This window comes from Misgurnus anguillicaudatus, chromosome 25, assembly GCF_027580225.2.
Source record: "Misgurnus anguillicaudatus chromosome 25, ASM2758022v2, whole genome shotgun sequence".
In the NCBI taxonomy this organism is placed as follows: Eukaryota; Metazoa; Chordata; class Actinopteri; order Cypriniformes; family Cobitidae; genus Misgurnus; species Misgurnus anguillicaudatus.
The window spans coordinates 31,026,032-31,043,374 of record NC_073361.2 but is presented as its reverse complement, the minus strand read 5'-3'; the positions used below and the strand labels follow the sequence as shown (position 1 = coordinate 31,043,374).

Below are 17,343 nucleotides of genomic sequence, written 5' to 3'. Positions count from 1 at the left end.
CGTTAAACTGTAACAACTCTTTTGTAATTAACTCATTTCTAAATCTGAGTTGATTCAACCAAAAAATTAAGGCAGCGATTTTTTTTACAATGTAGAATTTATAAAAATGTCACCTGCCGATTTATTAACACCATTTCATATACTCGCCAGTGCCGATTTTTACTCACATTTGGTGCTTGGCGAGTGTTAACTTTAGGCCCTGGTTTTACCTGATAGAAAAATCAACTCTTCTTATTTTTCTCAATTTAATCCTGCTTTCTTGCATGATCCTGTCATGTTTGGAACGACATGATGGTGACACATTTTTTATTTTAAGGTGAACTTTTCAACTTTATTAGTCAACGTTTGAAGTTAATCAAACCTTTCATACAAGTCGTCTTAAAGCCAATACCCAATACCCGTTCTTGTCAACTTTGATTCACTGTTTTGATCCATTTCAAATATCGACTAGTATATTTAAGGCGAACAAGTACTGCAGTATGATGCAGGAGACATTACATGACAGTGATCCTTCATGGGTGTTTATTCTTGTTACCAAACCAAGTCAATACTATGACCCATTTAGATTTAAAATGCAAACATAAATTATAATACAGATCTGTGTGTTTGCTGTTGACCTCATGAGGTTCTTCAGTAAACAGACTGATAAATACTTTACATATCTGAAGTTCTTGTCTCTCAGTTGTGACTGTCAAAGAGTCGAAATAACTCTCACATTCTACAACACACTTAACTTTCACACCTGACAATTCATTTACACTGAGACGAGAGGTAGAGAGAGAGAGAGTGTGTGTGTGTGTGTGTGAGAGAGAGAGAGAGAGAGAGAGAGAGAGAGAGAGTGTGTGTGTGTGTGTGTGAGAGAGAGAGAGAGAGAGAGAGTGTGTGTGTGTGAGACAGAGAGAGAGAGAGAGAGAGAGAGAGAGAGAGAGAGAGAGAGAGACAAGTGTACATATGTAGCTCTATAACAGCTGACTGTGGTTAAGTGTACGCACACACACATTTGAGAGAAACATCAGACAGACATGATACAGCAGTGAATAAACTTCTGTCAGTGAGAAAGAAGAAGCCTCGGCCAGGAGGTAAGAGGTCAACTTTATCTATTCAATATGTTTTTGTTGTGTATATATATATATATATATATATATAGATGTTGTGTAAGCCAAACTGTTGCATTGGCATTGAAGTAAATAAACAACACTGCTTCATTGGTGTTTGTGCAATAAATGTTTTGCATGATTCTGATTGGGTAAATAGTTCAAATGGATCATTATAATGTCATGCAACATTTTTCAATACAGCTTTATTTGTCAACCAAAGGTTGAAATTTCTCTTTTACCACAGCAGTAACATGAAAACAAACATGACAAATTTACAACATATGTAAAGTTTTAAATACATTTAAAACACATTTAACTAATGTTTTACATATATGAGTCCAACTAGCAGACATGTCATATGATAGATGTGTTAAATGTGTTGAAATTCAGCTTGAGAAACTTCAGATTGAAGTTTGCTTGATGTTAGACCGTTTTTGTATTCTTCAGGTTTCTAAACCAAAAATTTAAAATGTATCTAAATATTACTCTGATATTGCGATGAAGTAAGATTTTTTTCCAAAAGCAGGTAGTTTATTGATCAATTATATATTTATATATAATAAATGAGAGAAAAACAAACAAAAACAAATAAAACTTGCACATCCAATCTAATAACTTTGTTGTTTATATTTGGGTGAAAAATGAATAAGATTTATTTAGAATAATGCATACAGGTTTAGCAATGGATAATTCAGTAGTCAGGTAATGACTATTCATTAGTTTCATTAGGTTAAAAAGGGGGGGGGGGTGAAGGAACATTTACATTCATGCACTTGGCAGACGCTTTTATCCAAGTGACAGTGCCTTTCAACGTATCATTTTTTTATTAAGTATTTGTGTTCCTTGGCTTCAAACCCATAACATTTTGTGCTGCTAATTCAATCCTCTACAATTGAGCTATACAGTGTTATACATGCTAAAAAATAAATTAACATCCTTCTGATGTTAAAAATGCTCAGCTGGTGATTTCATCTGCTATTATCTGACATTTGATATATTTAATAATGTTCTATTCTAGTCTCGTTATTTGTTTAGCTGCCATAGTGACCATTTCACTGAATCTATTTGACATAAACTGAAGACACCTGTTATTTGTCAGAAAGACATGTTTTCATAGAGTTCAAAGTATAATATCGTCCCTTTAAATAAACGATAATAATGTCAGACACTTATATACATGTATCTCACACAGAATAGGCAGATATGTAAGTGCGTGCGTGTGTGTGTGTAACATGAGATCTTGGATCTTGTTTATTTGGGGATCTCTCGGGTGGTGGCAGGAATTTCAGGGTGGGTTGGGGGAGTGATTTCTATTTCTGAATCCAGAATCCAGTAGTGACATACACATACACACCCGTACAGTATGCTCATAAACACATGTATATTTATATATGCATTGCAATCCATTCATTATTTCAAGTTTATCTCTATTATCTAATTCGCTTATATGTTAACTTGATATATTTTAAGGATTTTTGTCTGCTTTATTGATAAACAGTATTTTAATTCTGTTTTTGTATCGATGAAGAATGTAAAGATGACAGCAGATTTAACAGATGTGTATCATCAGAACTGACTGGATCCAGTTACATCAGTAAGAGTTTCAGTCAGGCAGACAGTAGTGGGCGCTGGATGACAGCCAGACCTTTACTCAGATCCTTTTATAAGACAGAATTTATGCATGCAACACAGACATATACATTATAATGCATCCATACGCTCATTTTAGCTTGCCTTTGAGACATCAAGAATAAGGCAAATCTTGTGACATTAGTTTTGTGTTTAATTACAGGTGTTTTGAAGCTTATGCACTATGTGAATTTGCAGCTTGGTCTCACTGTTAATACCTAAACATAACTTTCAAAAACACAAAACATATAGTTTTTTGTACATTTAAATAGATGCTGAAGGGTACAATGTAGACATATTTGCAACTGTAATCGTTGCATTTTTACGTTTTTAGAGCTACAAAATGTAAAACATTTACAAATGTGTTATACCATAAAGATTGCTGTATAATTTCCCTTTAACCATGTTATCGATAATGTTACCACCACAAACCTAACCCTAAACCCAAACCCTTTTAATACAAACATTTTAAAATACATAATGTATTCTTTTTATATTATGCAACGTAAATGTGTATGAATATTTTAGTAACAATATAGCATTTGAAAGATATGTTAAGCCGCTAATACTTTCTACATAAAAGTACAAGTATTCATATTTTATTAGTGTTTTTCTTTGTAAAACATACATTCCAAAGCATATTATTATAATTTTACTCCACTACATGTACATTTCATAATTTCAGGTTTTTGGTTTATATTCAATATTTAAGTTAAACATCTAGTATTTTTTGTACTTTTACTTCAGTAAAAAGTACTTATGTACTTTTACTCAAGAAAGTAAAAGTACACATTTTTTTATGTAATTAGGTATTAAATCAGTTTTAATATGCAAAAGGAATTCACAGTATGATTATATGCTTTAGAATATATGAACATTTATTAGTAAAGTATTTTTTTCCCAAGACAAACACTTTGATAAAGCACAGATGCTTGGAAAATTTATTCAAAATACTCAAGTAGTGCCGCCTCTGGTCATGAGAAACAAATTAATATTACAAAATGGTTAAATGATTACAGAAATTGTATTTCTTTTTAAGATTTTAAAGTTTGCTTAATATTGTGCAATATTGTGAAAGTCATGAACATTTCAATAGATAAATGAGTAAACTGTCTTAAATCAGTAAGTCAGAAAATTTGACTGAAAAGCTCATTAATTTGAGTAAGAAATGCCAATGCCCACAATTTTAATATTTATGAACAGGAATACGTGAAGAGTTTCGTTGCAAAACGAGATAAATCCATATTTTTTACATTTTTGTCAAAACATGTTTATTATTATGTTATCATGTTATTATTTTGTTTTATGGTGCTACTTATCTGTATTTTTTAAGTTAAAGGTTTAAATCAAAACAAACCAACTGCAGTTGAATTGAAATTAATTGGAATGCACAACCAAAAAACTAGATTTCTGAACAATTAACAAAACGGTGGTTATCTTGTTTTGCAAGGAAACTCTTCACGTACAAATTTGTAAAACTTAAATGTACATGTGGTAAAACCACACGTAAAATACACACGTATTCTCATGTAAACACACTGGTTTTAACTTTTTTGCAGGCTGCTTCAGCCATGGCCGACCCTCCAACATCTCCACCTGAGGATCTCAACAAACTCAGTTTCTGGATGGTAAAAATAACCAAGTTATCTAATAATCTGCCTCACTGTTTACAAATATACTGCTATATTTGTGTATTGGCATCAACTCAAAGGTGTAAAGTAAATATTTTTACTCGGTACTCAAGTATCTGTACAGTGTACTTTATCTTGGGCAAACTTTTACTTCACTACATAAAGTTTTATAAATACTGCTGCCTATGTAGGTGGGCATCTCACTCATTTTGGATTAGTTGGTGATCACCACAAACTGGTTGACCGGCAATTCTTTTTCCAAATGCTTTCTAATTCTGTATTGATTTTCTTGTGTATTTGTCTCTTAGCCAGGAAATTATGAGCGAACAGTTCGGAGAACATCAGAGTCGTACCAAGCATGTAAGGATATCATAGCGTGTATGAAGGACCGGGCTCAAGTCGAGCGGCAGTACGCCCGACAACTGACCGAGTGGAGCAAGAAATGGAAGTCGGTCACTGACAGCAGTGAGAATAATTTAATTTTGAGTTACACTAGTTTAGATAGTTTAGCTGTTTGTAGTTGTAGAATTTAGCAATGTAGTCCTGCACTGCAAAAAAACTTCTTACTTTAGTGTTTTTGTCTTGTTTTCAGTACAAATATCTAAAAATTCTTAAATTAAGATGAATTTTCTTGATGAGCGAAATTACCTAAGAAAATATGTCCAATTTTTAAACAAAAAATTTATGAATTTGTGACAAAAAAAGCAAAAAATCTAATGGGGTAAGAAAATAAATTTTAAACGTTTTTCGTAAACAATTAATTCAAGAAAAATTAAATATTTTTTTCTTACCAGATTCACTGAAAAAAAAATTTCCAAGAAAAAATATTGTTTATTATTTTTTTCTTGTTTTCAGTAAAAATATCTAAAAATTCTTAAATTAAGATGCTTTTTCTTGATAAGCATAACGACCCAAGAAAATAATTCTAGTTTTTAGACCAAAAATATCAAATTTAAGTGATTTTGTGCATACAAAAGCAAAAAAAAAAAAAAAAATCTGCCAATGGGGTAAGCAAATTTTTCTTGAATTTTTCTTGAATTTAGTTTTTAAGAAAAATTTTCAAGATTTTTTTGCTTACCCCATTTGCTTGTTTTATGCACAAAATCACTTAAATTTGATATTTTTGGTCCAAAATTTAAACATTTTTTTGGTAATTGCATCATATCAAATATCAAACCACACTGCAAAAAATGACTTTCTTACTTAGTTTTTTTGTCTTGTTTTTAGTACAAATATCTAAAAATTCTTAAATCAAGATGCATTTTCTTGATCAGCAAAATTACCTAAGAAAATATGTCAAATTTTTAAACAAAAAATGTATGAATGTGTGACTAAAAAAAGCAAAAAATCTAATGGGGTAAGATGTTTTTTTTAACTTTTTTCTTAAACAATTAATTCAAGAAAAATTAAATATTTTTTCTTACCAGATTGACTGAAAAAAATTATTTCCAAGAAAAAATATTGTTTATTATTTTTGTCTTGTTTTCAGTAAAAATATCTAGAAATTCTTAAATTAAGATGCTTTTTCTTGATGAGCAAAACGACCCAAGAAAATAAGTCTAGTTTTTAGACCAAAAATATCAAATGTAAGTGATTTTGTGCATAAAAAAAGCAAAATAATAATAATAATAATAATAAATCTGCCAATGGGGTAAGCAATTTTCTTGAATTTTTCTTGAATTTAGTTTTTAAGAAAAATTGTCAAGATTTTTTTGCTTACCCCATTTGCTTGGTTTATGCACAAAATCACATAAATTTGATATTTTTGGTCTAAAATTTAAACTTTTTTATATTTGGACAATTGGTAATTGCATCATATCAAATATGGGCAAAAAAATAACTTTCTTACTTAGTATTTTTGTCATGTTTTTAGTATAAATATCTAAAAATTCTTAAATCAAGATGCATTTTCTTGATGAGCCAAATGAAAATAACTCAAGGTTTTAGACAAAAAACATCAAATTTAAGTGCATAAACAAGCAAAAGTAAAAAAAAGTTTTTCTTAAACACTTAATTTAAGAAAATTTCAATGACATTGTTCTTACCCCATTGACAAATTTACTTAAATTGTATATTTTTGTCTATAAACTATACTTATTTTCTAAGGCCATTTTGCTTATATAAAAAAACATTTTGATTAAAGATTTTTTGATGTTTGTGCTGAAAGGAAGACAAAAATACTAAAGTAAATTTTTGCAGTGCATATTGTCTGTATTGTGTCTGTGAGATGATTTTCAGCTTCTCTATCGATCTAACTCTTTTGATTTGCTCATTGTCCGGGTCAGGGCCGCTGTACGGGTCGCTCATGCGAGCGTGGCAGTGCTTTTTCTCGTCCACCGAGCGCCTGTCCACCCTGCACACATCCATCGCCCAGTCTCTGGTGACAGATGATGGAGAGCGCATTCGCTCTTGGCAGAAGGAGATGTTTCCACGAAAAATGTTCTGTGGTTTCAAAGAGTCACATGACCTTGGGACGGCTTTTTCACGTGCTCAGAAGCCCTGGGTGAAAAGATTAAAAAAGGTAAAACTGAGACATCAGTAATAATGGGTTTACAGTTAGAAGATGTTTTTGTCTGAATGCACGGTTCTAAAGTCACAATGAAATTGAAATTAAAATCTATATTTTTTTGGGGGGGGGGATAATGACAAATCTGTGAGTTTCAATATTTAAAAAAAAAATCTTTAATCAAAAATGCAAATCTCCTCCCCTCTTCAAAATGATCTCTTTATTTCCGGAGCTATGGCACCTGGGAAGGGTCCGGAAAAATATCACAGTAATTAGCAATTAGCATTATGACCCAACTTCAAATGATCCATCTGTTCTCGATGGATGAATTCAAGTCCAGACCCACCTTTTTTATTTCAGAAGCCATTTCACTCGGATATACGTCACCACTGGGAAAATAAGACATTTGCTACTTCAGTTTCATGCCGACTTTAAAAACATTTGCTGAAAGTTTTTTTGAGGAATGGTTCTTGTATGATAATGCTTTTAAAACGCTTATAAAAGTATAACTATTTGAAAAATCACACATTCATATTTGTGTCTCTATTAGCTGGACAAGGCTCGTGCGGTTTATAATAAATCATGCCAGAGGGAACTACAAGCTCAAGACAAAGAGAATCAAGCAAAACGCAACGCCAATCTGAGCGAAAGCAAGCTGTCCAAGATACAGCAGAAGAAAGAGAAAGCAACGCAAGAACGCAACAAAGTAAATAAACCAATAGCGGCAAATCACATTTACATGCACAAAATGACAACTGAGCTGTAAAAGTAAATATGAAAACACAAAAACTATAAATCATATTATCTGATGACGTGTTGCAGGCACGTGACCGCTATGAGAAAGTTTTGGAGGACGTTACTGGTTTTGCACCACGATACATGGAGGAAATGGAGTCTGTGTTCGACCAATCACAGGAGGAGGAGAGAAAGAGAATCAGCTTTCTAAAACAAACCTTCCTGTCCATACACAGACACCTCGATATCACAAACAACGAGAGGTTTTGTGTCATTGCATGTTATTCAAGAATTGATGCACTTCAAACTTTTAATAGCCGAAAACCGACACGCTTAAAAATACAGATAAGCTTTTATTACTGAGTGTAAATCTTTAGAAAAGTTTGAGAATGTAACGATGATGTTAAACACAAAATGTTTGACCAATTAGTGACTTGAACACCAAAGCAATGCTCACAGCCACATGACACATCCCGTTCTACACATCACTCATTTTTTTAAACATCCATTTTTATTATTTTTTGAATGATAAAAAGTTATATAACTCCCATGATGTTTCTGTCAATACTCAAAGTGAAACTAAAGTGTTTGTGTGTTTCAGTATTAAAGCTGTTTATGGTGAACTCCATCACACGCTCATGTCCATCAGTGAGCAAGATGACCTGCGCTGGTGGAAAAACAACCAGGGGCCGGGAATGCCCACCGACTGGCCTAAACTAGAGGTGTTTGTCTCTCTGTGTGTCTGTTAAATATATGCATTACTCAAAATCTGAAAAAGTTGAGTTATTTTTATTTAAACCTCAATTTCGACCAAAATCAACATTTATACTTTCTTTCACCTGTAGCTCAAAAATGGACCGTGCGCATTCCGACTCATTTAGCCAGCACAGGTCACAAATGAATTAATGAATCATATTGTGTTTGTATTTTAAAACTGTGTCTGTTTGTGTGTGTTGTACAGGAATGGATTCCTCCAGTTAAAAAGCATAAGGCAAAGAAGAAAGAAAAACCACAGAGAGCAACAGACGATAAGGCGTAAGCTCTATACGTACAAACACCATAACCCTAAAACTTTATTTATTATATTTTATAGCATTTTTTCAAATGATGACATCACCAAAGGTATAGGTTTTGCTCAGATTTGTAAGGTTTTAGTGACTTTTGGGTAGAAATTTTCCTCAAAATGTAGTACACACACACACACTTATATTTACCTGTATTGGATTTTTTCCACAATTTGCGCTATAGATAATACAGTTATCAATATAAAGTACTCCATGCCATGGTAAAATGAATTCAGGTACTGAATCTCTGGGTTTGTCTTTATCAGTGTTTGAGAAATATTTGTGAATTCTTACTGTTAAATGTGAATCTGTTCAGTGTTTAAGCTGTGGCTGAAGGGGGAAATGTTTAGGAAACCTGTCTGAAAACATTGATCAGTCACATTGCTTCAAATCATTTAAACAGAATTTGTTCAACTTTAAACCGTAACTCATTCTGCATGATATCTGCTACAGACATCAAACACAATCACAAAACCTGTTCTTGTAAGGTGTGCTGTTAGTTTTTAAGGGATCATGAACTTTTCCTGTGTGTCATCTGCTTTTGATTTCAGATCACTGAAGTCTTTGGTGTTTAAGTTCATGCTGTCTGTTGCAGGACTGAAAATGTAAAATTCAAGTGCCTCATTTATAAAATGCTGCATAGAAACCGGCCTAAATTTGTTTTTTTTTATTTCTTAAAAGTGCGTACGTGCACTGTAAAAAGCACAAAGTTAAAACAACTTGGTTTTGCAAGTCAATTTAACCTACTATTTTAAGTTTTGACTGTTCAAGTTGAATTGTTTAACTTATATTTTTATGTTACTTTAACTTAAAAAATTGTGTTGATTTGACAAAAATGTTGCGTATTTTTTACAGTGTGTGATTCATAAAATAAACTTGCTTACGGAAAACACGTGTACAGATGTAAAATCCTAAATTCGATTTGTTATTTCTCAAGAGTTCGTATTCATAAAACGATAATGCGAACAAAAGCACGTGTACAGATGTGAAATCCTAAATTCGATTTGTTATTTCTCAAAAGTTTGTATTCATAAAACGATAATGCGAACAAAAGCACGTGTACAGATGTGAAATCCTAAATTCGATTTGTTATTTCTCAAGAGTTCGTATTCATAAAACGATAATGCGAACAAAAACACGTGTACAGATGTGAAATCCTAAATTCGATGTGTTATTTCTCAAAAGTTCGTATTCATAAAACGATAATGCGAACAAAAACACGTGTACAGATGTGAAATCCTAAATTCGATTTGTTATTTCTCGAAAGTTCGTATTCATAAAACGATAATGCGAACAAAAACACATGTACAGATGTGAAATCCTAAATTCGATTTGTTATTTCTCAAAAGTTCGTATTCATAAAACGATAATGCGAACAAAAACATGTGTACAGATGTGAAATCCTAAATTCGATTTGTTATTTCTCAAAAGTTCGTATTCATAAAACGATAATGCAAACAAAAACACGTGTACAGATGTGAAGTCCTAAATTCGATTTGTTATTTCTCAAAAGTTCGTATTCATAAAACGATAATGCAAACAAAAACACGTGTACAGATGTGAAGTCCTAAATTCGATTTGTTATTTCTCAAAAGTTCGTATTCATAAAACGATAATGCGAACAAAAACACGTGTACAGATGTGAAGTCCTAAATTCGATTTGTTATTTCTCAAAAGTTCGTATTCATAAAACGATAATGCGAACAAAAACACGTGTACAGATGTGAAATCCTAAATTCGATTTGTTATTTCTCAAAAGTTCATATTCATAAAACGATAATGCGAACAAAAACACGTGTACAGATGTGAAATCCTAAATTCGATTTGTTATTTCTCAAAAGATTGTATTCATAAAACGATAATGCGAACAAAAACACGTGTACAGATGTGAAATCCTAAATTCGATTTGTTATTTCTCAAAAGTTCGTATTCATAAAACGATAATGCGAACAAAAACACGTGTACAGATGTGAAATCCTAAATTCAACTTGTTATTTCTCAAAAGTTCGTATTCATAAAACGATAATGCGAACAAAAACACGTGTACAGATGTGAAATCCTAAATTCAACTTGTTATTTCTCAAAAGTTTGTATTCATAAAACGATAATGCGAACAAAAACACGTGTACAGATGTGAAATCCTAAATTTGATTTGTTATTTCTCAAAAGTTCGTATTCATAAAACGATAATGCGAACAAAAACACGTGTACAGATGTGAAATCCTAAATTCGATTTGTTATTTCTCAAAAGTTCGTATTCATAAAACGATAATGCGAACAAAAACACGTGTACAGATGTGAAATCCTAAATTCAACTTGTTATTTCTCAAAAGTTCGTATTCATAAAACGATAATGCGAACAAAAACACGTGTACAGATGTGAAATCCTAAATTCAAACATGTTATTTCTCAAAAGTTCGTATTCATAAAACGATAATGCGAACAAAAACACGTGTTCAGATGTAAAATCCTAAATTCGATTTGTTATTTCTCAAAAGTTCATATTCATAAAACGATAATGCGAACAAAAACACGTGTACAGATGTGAAATCCTAAATTCGATTTGTTATTTCTCAAAAGTTTGTATTCATAAAACGATAATGCGAACAAAAACACGTGTACAGATGTGAAATCCTAAATTCGATTTGTTATTTCTCAAAAGTTCGTATTCATAAAACGATAATGCGAACAAAAACACGTGTACAGATGTGAAATCCTAAATTCGATTTGTTATTTCTCAAAAGTTCGTATTCTTAAAACGATAATGCGAACAAAAACACGTGTCCAGATGTGAAATCCTAAATTCGATTTGTTATTTCTCAAAAATTCGTATTCATAAAACGATAATGCGAACAAAAACACGTGTACAGATGTAAAATCCTAAATTCGATTTGTTATTTCTCAAAAGTTCATATTCATAAAACGATAATGCGAACAAAAACACGTGTACAGATGTGAAATCCTAAATTAGATTTGTTATTTCTCAAAAGTTCGTATTCATAAAACGATAATGCGAACAAAAACACGTGTACAGATGTGAAATCCTAAATTCGATTTGTTATTTCTCAAAAGTTCGTATTCATAAAACGATAATGCGAACAAAAACACGTGTACAGATGTGAAATCCTAAATTTGATTTGTTATTTCTCAAAAGTTCGTATTCATAAAACGATAATGCGAACAAAAACACGTGTACAGATGTGAAATCCTAAATTCGATTTGTTATTTCTCAAAAGTTCATATTCATAAAACGATAATGCGAACAAAAACACGTGTACAGATGTGAAATCCTAAATTCGATTTGTTATTTCTCAAAAGTTCGTATTCATAAAACGATAATGCGAACAAAAACACGTGTACAGATGTGAAATCCTAAATTCGATTTGTTATTTCTCAAAAGATTGTATTCATAAAACGATAATGCGAACAAAAACACGTGTACAGATGTGAAATCCTAAATTCGATTTGTTATTTCTCAAAAGTTCGTATTCATAAAACGATAATGCGAACAAAAACACGTGTACAGATGTGAAATCCTAAATTCGATTTGTTATTTCTCAAAAGTTCGTATTCATAAAACGATAATGCGAACAAAAACACGTGTACAGATGTGAAATCCTAAATTCAACTTGTTATTTCTCAAAAGTTCGTATTCATAAAACGATAATGCGAACAAAAACACGTGTACAGATGTGAAATCCTAAATTCGATTTGTTATTTCTCAAAAGTTCGTATTCATAAAACGATAATGCGAACAAAAACACGTGTACAGATGTGAAATCCTAAATTCGATTTGTTATTTCTCAAAAGTTCGTATTCATAAAACGATAATGCGAACAAAAACACGTGTACAGATGTGAAATCCTAAATTCGATTTGTTATTTCTCAAAAGTTCGTATTCATAAAACAATGCGAACAAAAACACGTGTACAGATGTGAAATCCTAAATTCAACTTGTTATTTCTCAAAAGTTCGTGTTCATAAAACGATAATGCGAACAAAAACACGTGTACAGATGTGAAATCCTAAATTCAACATGTTATTTCTCAAAAGTTCGTATTCATAAAACGATAATGCGAACAAAAACACGTGTACAGATGTAAAATCCTAAATTCGATTTGTTATTTCTCAAAAGTTCATATTCATAAAACGATAATGCGAACAAAAACACGTGTACAGATGTGAAATCCTAAATTCGATTTGTTATTTCTCAAAAGATTGTATTCATAAAACGATAATGCGAACAAAAACACGTGTACAGATGTGAAATCCTAAATTCAACTTGTTATTTCTCAAAAGTTCGTATTCATAAAACGATAATGCGAACAAAACACGTGTACAGATGTGAAATCCTAAATTCGATGTGTTATTTCTCAAAAGTTCGTATTCATAAAACGATAATGCGAACAAAAACACGTCTACAGATGTGAAATCCTAAATTCAACTTGTTATTTCTCAAAAGTTCGTATTCATAAAACGATAATGCGAACAAAAACACGTGTACAGATGTGAAATCCTAAATTATATTTTTTATTACTATAAAGTTCGTATTGATAAAAAGATAATGCGAACAAAAACACGTGTACAGATGTGAAATCCTAAATTCAACTTGTTATTTCTCAAAAGTTCGTGTTCATAAAACGATAATGCGAACAAAAACACGTGTTCAGATGTGAAATCCTAAATTCAACTTGTTATTTCTCAAAAGTTCGTGTTCATAAAACGATAATGCGAACAAAAACACGTGTACAGATGTGAAATCCTAAATTCTATTTGTTATTTCTCAAAAGTTCGTATTCATAAAACGATAATGCGAACAAAAACACGTGTACAGATGTGAAATCCTAAATTCAACTTGTTATTTCTCAAAAGTTCGTATTCATAAAACGATAATGCGAACAAAAACACGTGTACAGATGTGAAATCCTAAATTCGATTTGTTATTTCTCAAAAGTTCGTATTCATAAAACGATAATGCGAACAAAAACACGTGTACAGATGTGAAGTCCTAAATTCGATTTGTTATTTCTCAAAAGTTCGTATTCATAAAACGATAATGCGAACAAAAACACGTCTACAGATGTGAAATCCTAAATTAGCTTTTCTCAAAAGTTCGTACATGTGATTCATAAAAAAAGAAAACACGTGTATGCAACACAATCTCACGGCAGGTTGTGTTGTAGTCACGAAATATTGGATTATAAAACAAATATTTTGTGTTGTAAAACAAATATTTTCCTTATTGTTTTTCCTTAAATCATTGTCGGTTGGGGTTAGATTCGGGGTTTGGGTTAGGATGTCTGAAATGTAACAAAAAGTCTTTCTAACCCCAACCCCAAGTGACAATGATTTAAAAATAGGGAAAAAAATACATATAATGACCATGAACACAAATAAATTAACCAAATATTTTGTGACTATAACACGACTTGCCGTGAGATTGGGTTGACAGATGTGAAATCCGTAATTCGTTTTTTATATTAAGGCGTGTGATACATAAAACAAACGTTTGCACAAAAAATGATCTTAAAATTGTCTAACAATGCCTAATTCATGTCACTGTTTAAATCCTTTGATCAGCAAGAAAACTTCTGCTCAGAGCCTGACACTAAGCACTTTCCCACGTCAAAGACAGTTTGTAAAAATATAGATTTTTGTGTGTGCACACTTTATGATCAAATCTGTGCATAGGCATGCTTTATAAATGAGGCCCCGGATGCTTTTGCAACATTTTATCTAAGAGAACTTATCTGTTTGAATCTGTCAGCTTTTGTGTTTTCTGTTTGAAAGAGTTTTGTAGTTTCTTTGGAGTCACATCTATAAACCATGACACTTCTGTGTTTCACTGTGTGTTCATTGTGATGAGATGTGATGGGCTTGTGACAAACTTTAGCACTTAACCATTCGAAGCCCGAGATAGTTGTGTCTTCAGTCACTTCTGTGCCCATATGGGCTTTAACTGAGATGTTTTGTGGGGTTTTTGTCTTAAAACACTTTAGTTTCACAAAACAGCTTCAACAAATCAGCTTCTCTGTGCTCTCGGTGGACACACAGTTCGGGCAGATTCATGGTTAGGAATATCATCTTTCACTGATGAGCTTAGACAAAAAGTCATTTTGGATAAAAGTTTCTGCTAAATAAATAAATGTACATTTATATTTAATGTTCTTTTTTATCATTCAAAAAACCAAACTAATGTGACGGCTGCTAATTTTAACCTGATACACATCAAATAGCTCAGCTACATACAGATGAACTCTAAAAGAAGTCAAAAGACAAGAAGTGTTTGTTGCACATCCTTCATTTTGATCAGTTACTGAGGTCCAAAGTTTTTTTTATTTCTGTTTATACACCTATAACTTCTTGAAATTCTCTCTTAATCTCTTTTGTCAGGGTCATGATCGGAGGCGTGCGTGTTCGAGCGCTGTATAATTACGTTGGAGCAGAAGAGGATGAATTGTCCTTCAGAGCAGGTGATGCTGTGGACCTACAATACAGTCTGAAGATAAATGATACACAATCACATCAGGTGTGATGGTTTGATTTTGTCTTACAGGTGAAGAATTTCTAAAGGTGGAGGATGAAGATGATCAGGGTTGGTGCTGGGGGGTGAAGGAGGGCGGAGATGAAGGATATTATCCAGCCAATTATGTGCTGCCTGTGCAGTGATGTTACACAGCAGAGTGATTATTTACTGATATTATATACAGTGCCACTAAAAAATATTTAGACATTTAAGTCACATTTAACCCCTTAACTGTCATCATCTTTTTTTGTGTATGTGTGTGTGGGGGGGTGATGTTCACATTTAAATAAGTATATTCGGATTCTTTAGTCTAGAAGCCTAATCTTGGTCTCTTTTTAAAAAAGACACTTTTCACTGAAGTGTCTGAAGTTTTTAATATTAATTTACAAAATTTGATTTGTTTGATTAAGTTTATTTAAATATACAAAAATAACACTATCCAAATGTAAATATTTTTGCCAAAAAATGTTAAAAGAAAATAAAGCTATAAGTCACCTAGTTTTGATCAAAATTTCAATTTAAAGGTTTTTGTGACACTTTAGTAGATTTACCAACAACGGCCACTAGGTGTCATTAATTTGTTGAAAACTCTTGTCACAAATTTATGCATTTCTGTCAATGCATAATATTTCGTGCAAAAAGGTTTTGAAATATGAAAACTGCATTCTTAGAGATTTCTGATATAGTTTGTCAAGATTATTTTAGTTTTAGAATATGTTATTATCTGTAATAGTTACGTAAACAATTTTGGCCCACCTGGGTTAAGTCACACAAAATAATAAAGCAAATAAATCAGCTTTGGTCAGACATTATACATTTCTTAGCTATTTTTGCAATGAATTGCAAGGAGATTTTTTTGTAGTGAAAAGACAAAAATAGTATAGATAAGGAAGTATATAGATAGTTTAAAAAAGGACGACATGTGAGGTGTAATTCACTACATAAACTATTGATGTGTTTTGCTAATGTTTGACAAACAGAGGGTCAATACGTTTTTTCTTATTTTTGTTTATAACCTCACAAACTTTATTTAGTAAAATATTCTTCTTGACCAATTGTGCTAACTTTAAAATAAATGTCATTAAATTTGATATTTTGTTATAATGCAATACATTTATGTGTGACTTAAGTGTCCAAATATTTCTGAGGCCATGCTCCTCTGAAACAAACTATAACAAGTGTCAGCAGACCAAAATCACAATAAAATACCATTTCTCTTTAACCATTAACTCTTATCTCTTTATTTATCAATTCATTTATGGATCCCTTATATTTTGGCAAACCTCCAAAGTAATCGGTGCATAAACAAAACAAATGATTCCAGCAGCGTCCTGAAACTCCCTCTTTGTCATTTATATTGCTTAATAAGAGGTTGTGCAAACACCAGTAGGAGCTTGTTAGAGAGATTATGGGCCACAACTGAGCCTCATGAACTTGAATCATCAAACCTGAATATTACAGTTCATTCAACGTCTAAAACCTATGTCAAATATTACATAGAGAAGAATTGAATGCACGTGTAGCATTAAGAACAAGCATCAGATGCTGTCACGTTGTACTGGAACACCCAAGAGGATTTTTAACAGGTATCCAAATAAATAACCAGGAACAGGTGCGTAAAGGTAACTATAGCAACTCATCATTAATCCTGGGATGACAGGGACCTCTGCTGGTAGATCTGGATTCACAACTTCTCTTCAACAAACAGAAAAATAAGCTGATGTGTCTTTGTGTGAGAAATAATATTTAGGCAGACCAAAAAAACCAAACTGCAATTGAGATTGAAGGTTTTGATATATTAAACACTTCAAGATTTGGCAAACCCAATGATTAATTTTGCATCTAAAGCTCAATGTAGCAGCACAAGACTATAAATAAAAAACAGCGTGCATCATTTCACAACATTCAATGCCCTCTTTAACTGATTTCACAAGTTCGCATTACCATCAATATTGGCATATTTGGCGTGCTGTCCAAGGCGAGGGCTCAAAATATTAGCCCGAAACTACAGTACTCAACCCCATTTTAAGTGGGATAGATGTACCAGCAGATAATGAGGAGATGGGGTAAAGGAAGGATGCTGCAAAAAACTCATGGACAGAGGTGAGGGACAGCCATGTATAGAGACCCCTTCAAGCTGATGATCATGCTCCTT

The 17,343-nt window shown here is 32.2% G+C and overlaps 2 protein-coding genes across 3 annotated transcripts in view; both read left to right on the top strand.

Annotated features, from left to right (window-relative positions):
- The window catches only part of LOC129425815 (immunoglobulin kappa light chain-like), a 688,217-nt gene that overhangs the window by 589,099 nt on the left and 81,775 nt on the right, over nucleotides 1–17,343 (top strand). The window lies entirely within an intron of this gene.
- Nucleotides 926–16,410, top strand: LOC129425447 (protein kinase C and casein kinase substrate in neurons protein 3). 2 transcript variants are annotated; one of them, XM_055181411.2, is made up of 11 exons: nucleotides 1,015–1,079; nucleotides 2,626–2,691; nucleotides 4,286–4,354; nucleotides 4,666–4,822; nucleotides 6,643–6,878; nucleotides 7,414–7,569; nucleotides 7,686–7,861; nucleotides 8,200–8,320; nucleotides 8,560–8,633; nucleotides 15,056–15,135; nucleotides 15,219–16,410. In XM_055181411.2, the coding sequence occupies exons 3-11, from the start codon at nucleotides 4,298–4,300 to the stop codon at nucleotides 15,329–15,331; spliced, it is 1,170 nt and encodes a 389-aa protein (XP_055037386.1). In that variant the 5' UTR covers nucleotides 1,015–1,079; nucleotides 2,626–2,691; nucleotides 4,286–4,297; the 3' UTR covers nucleotides 15,332–16,410. The 2 variants fall into 2 exon arrangements, with proteins under 2 accessions (XP_055037385.1, XP_055037386.1); XM_055181410.2 differs by lacking the exon at nucleotides 2,626–2,691 and having other exon boundaries at nucleotides 926–1,079.

Bases quoted from the DNA above. Each gene is read 5' to 3' on its own strand.
- LOC129425447 (XM_055181410.2), top strand. From the start codon at position 4,298: ATGGCCGACCCTCCAACATCTCCACCTGAGGATCTCAACAAACTCAGT. The intron at 7,570-7,685 runs GTAAATAAACCA...GACGTGTTGCAG, and splicing joins CAACGCAAGAACGCAACAAA to GCACGTGACCGCTATGAGAA. The intron at 7,862-8,199 runs GTTTTGTGTCAT...TGTGTGTTTCAG, and splicing joins GATATCACAAACAACGAGAG to TATTAAAGCTGTTTATGGTG.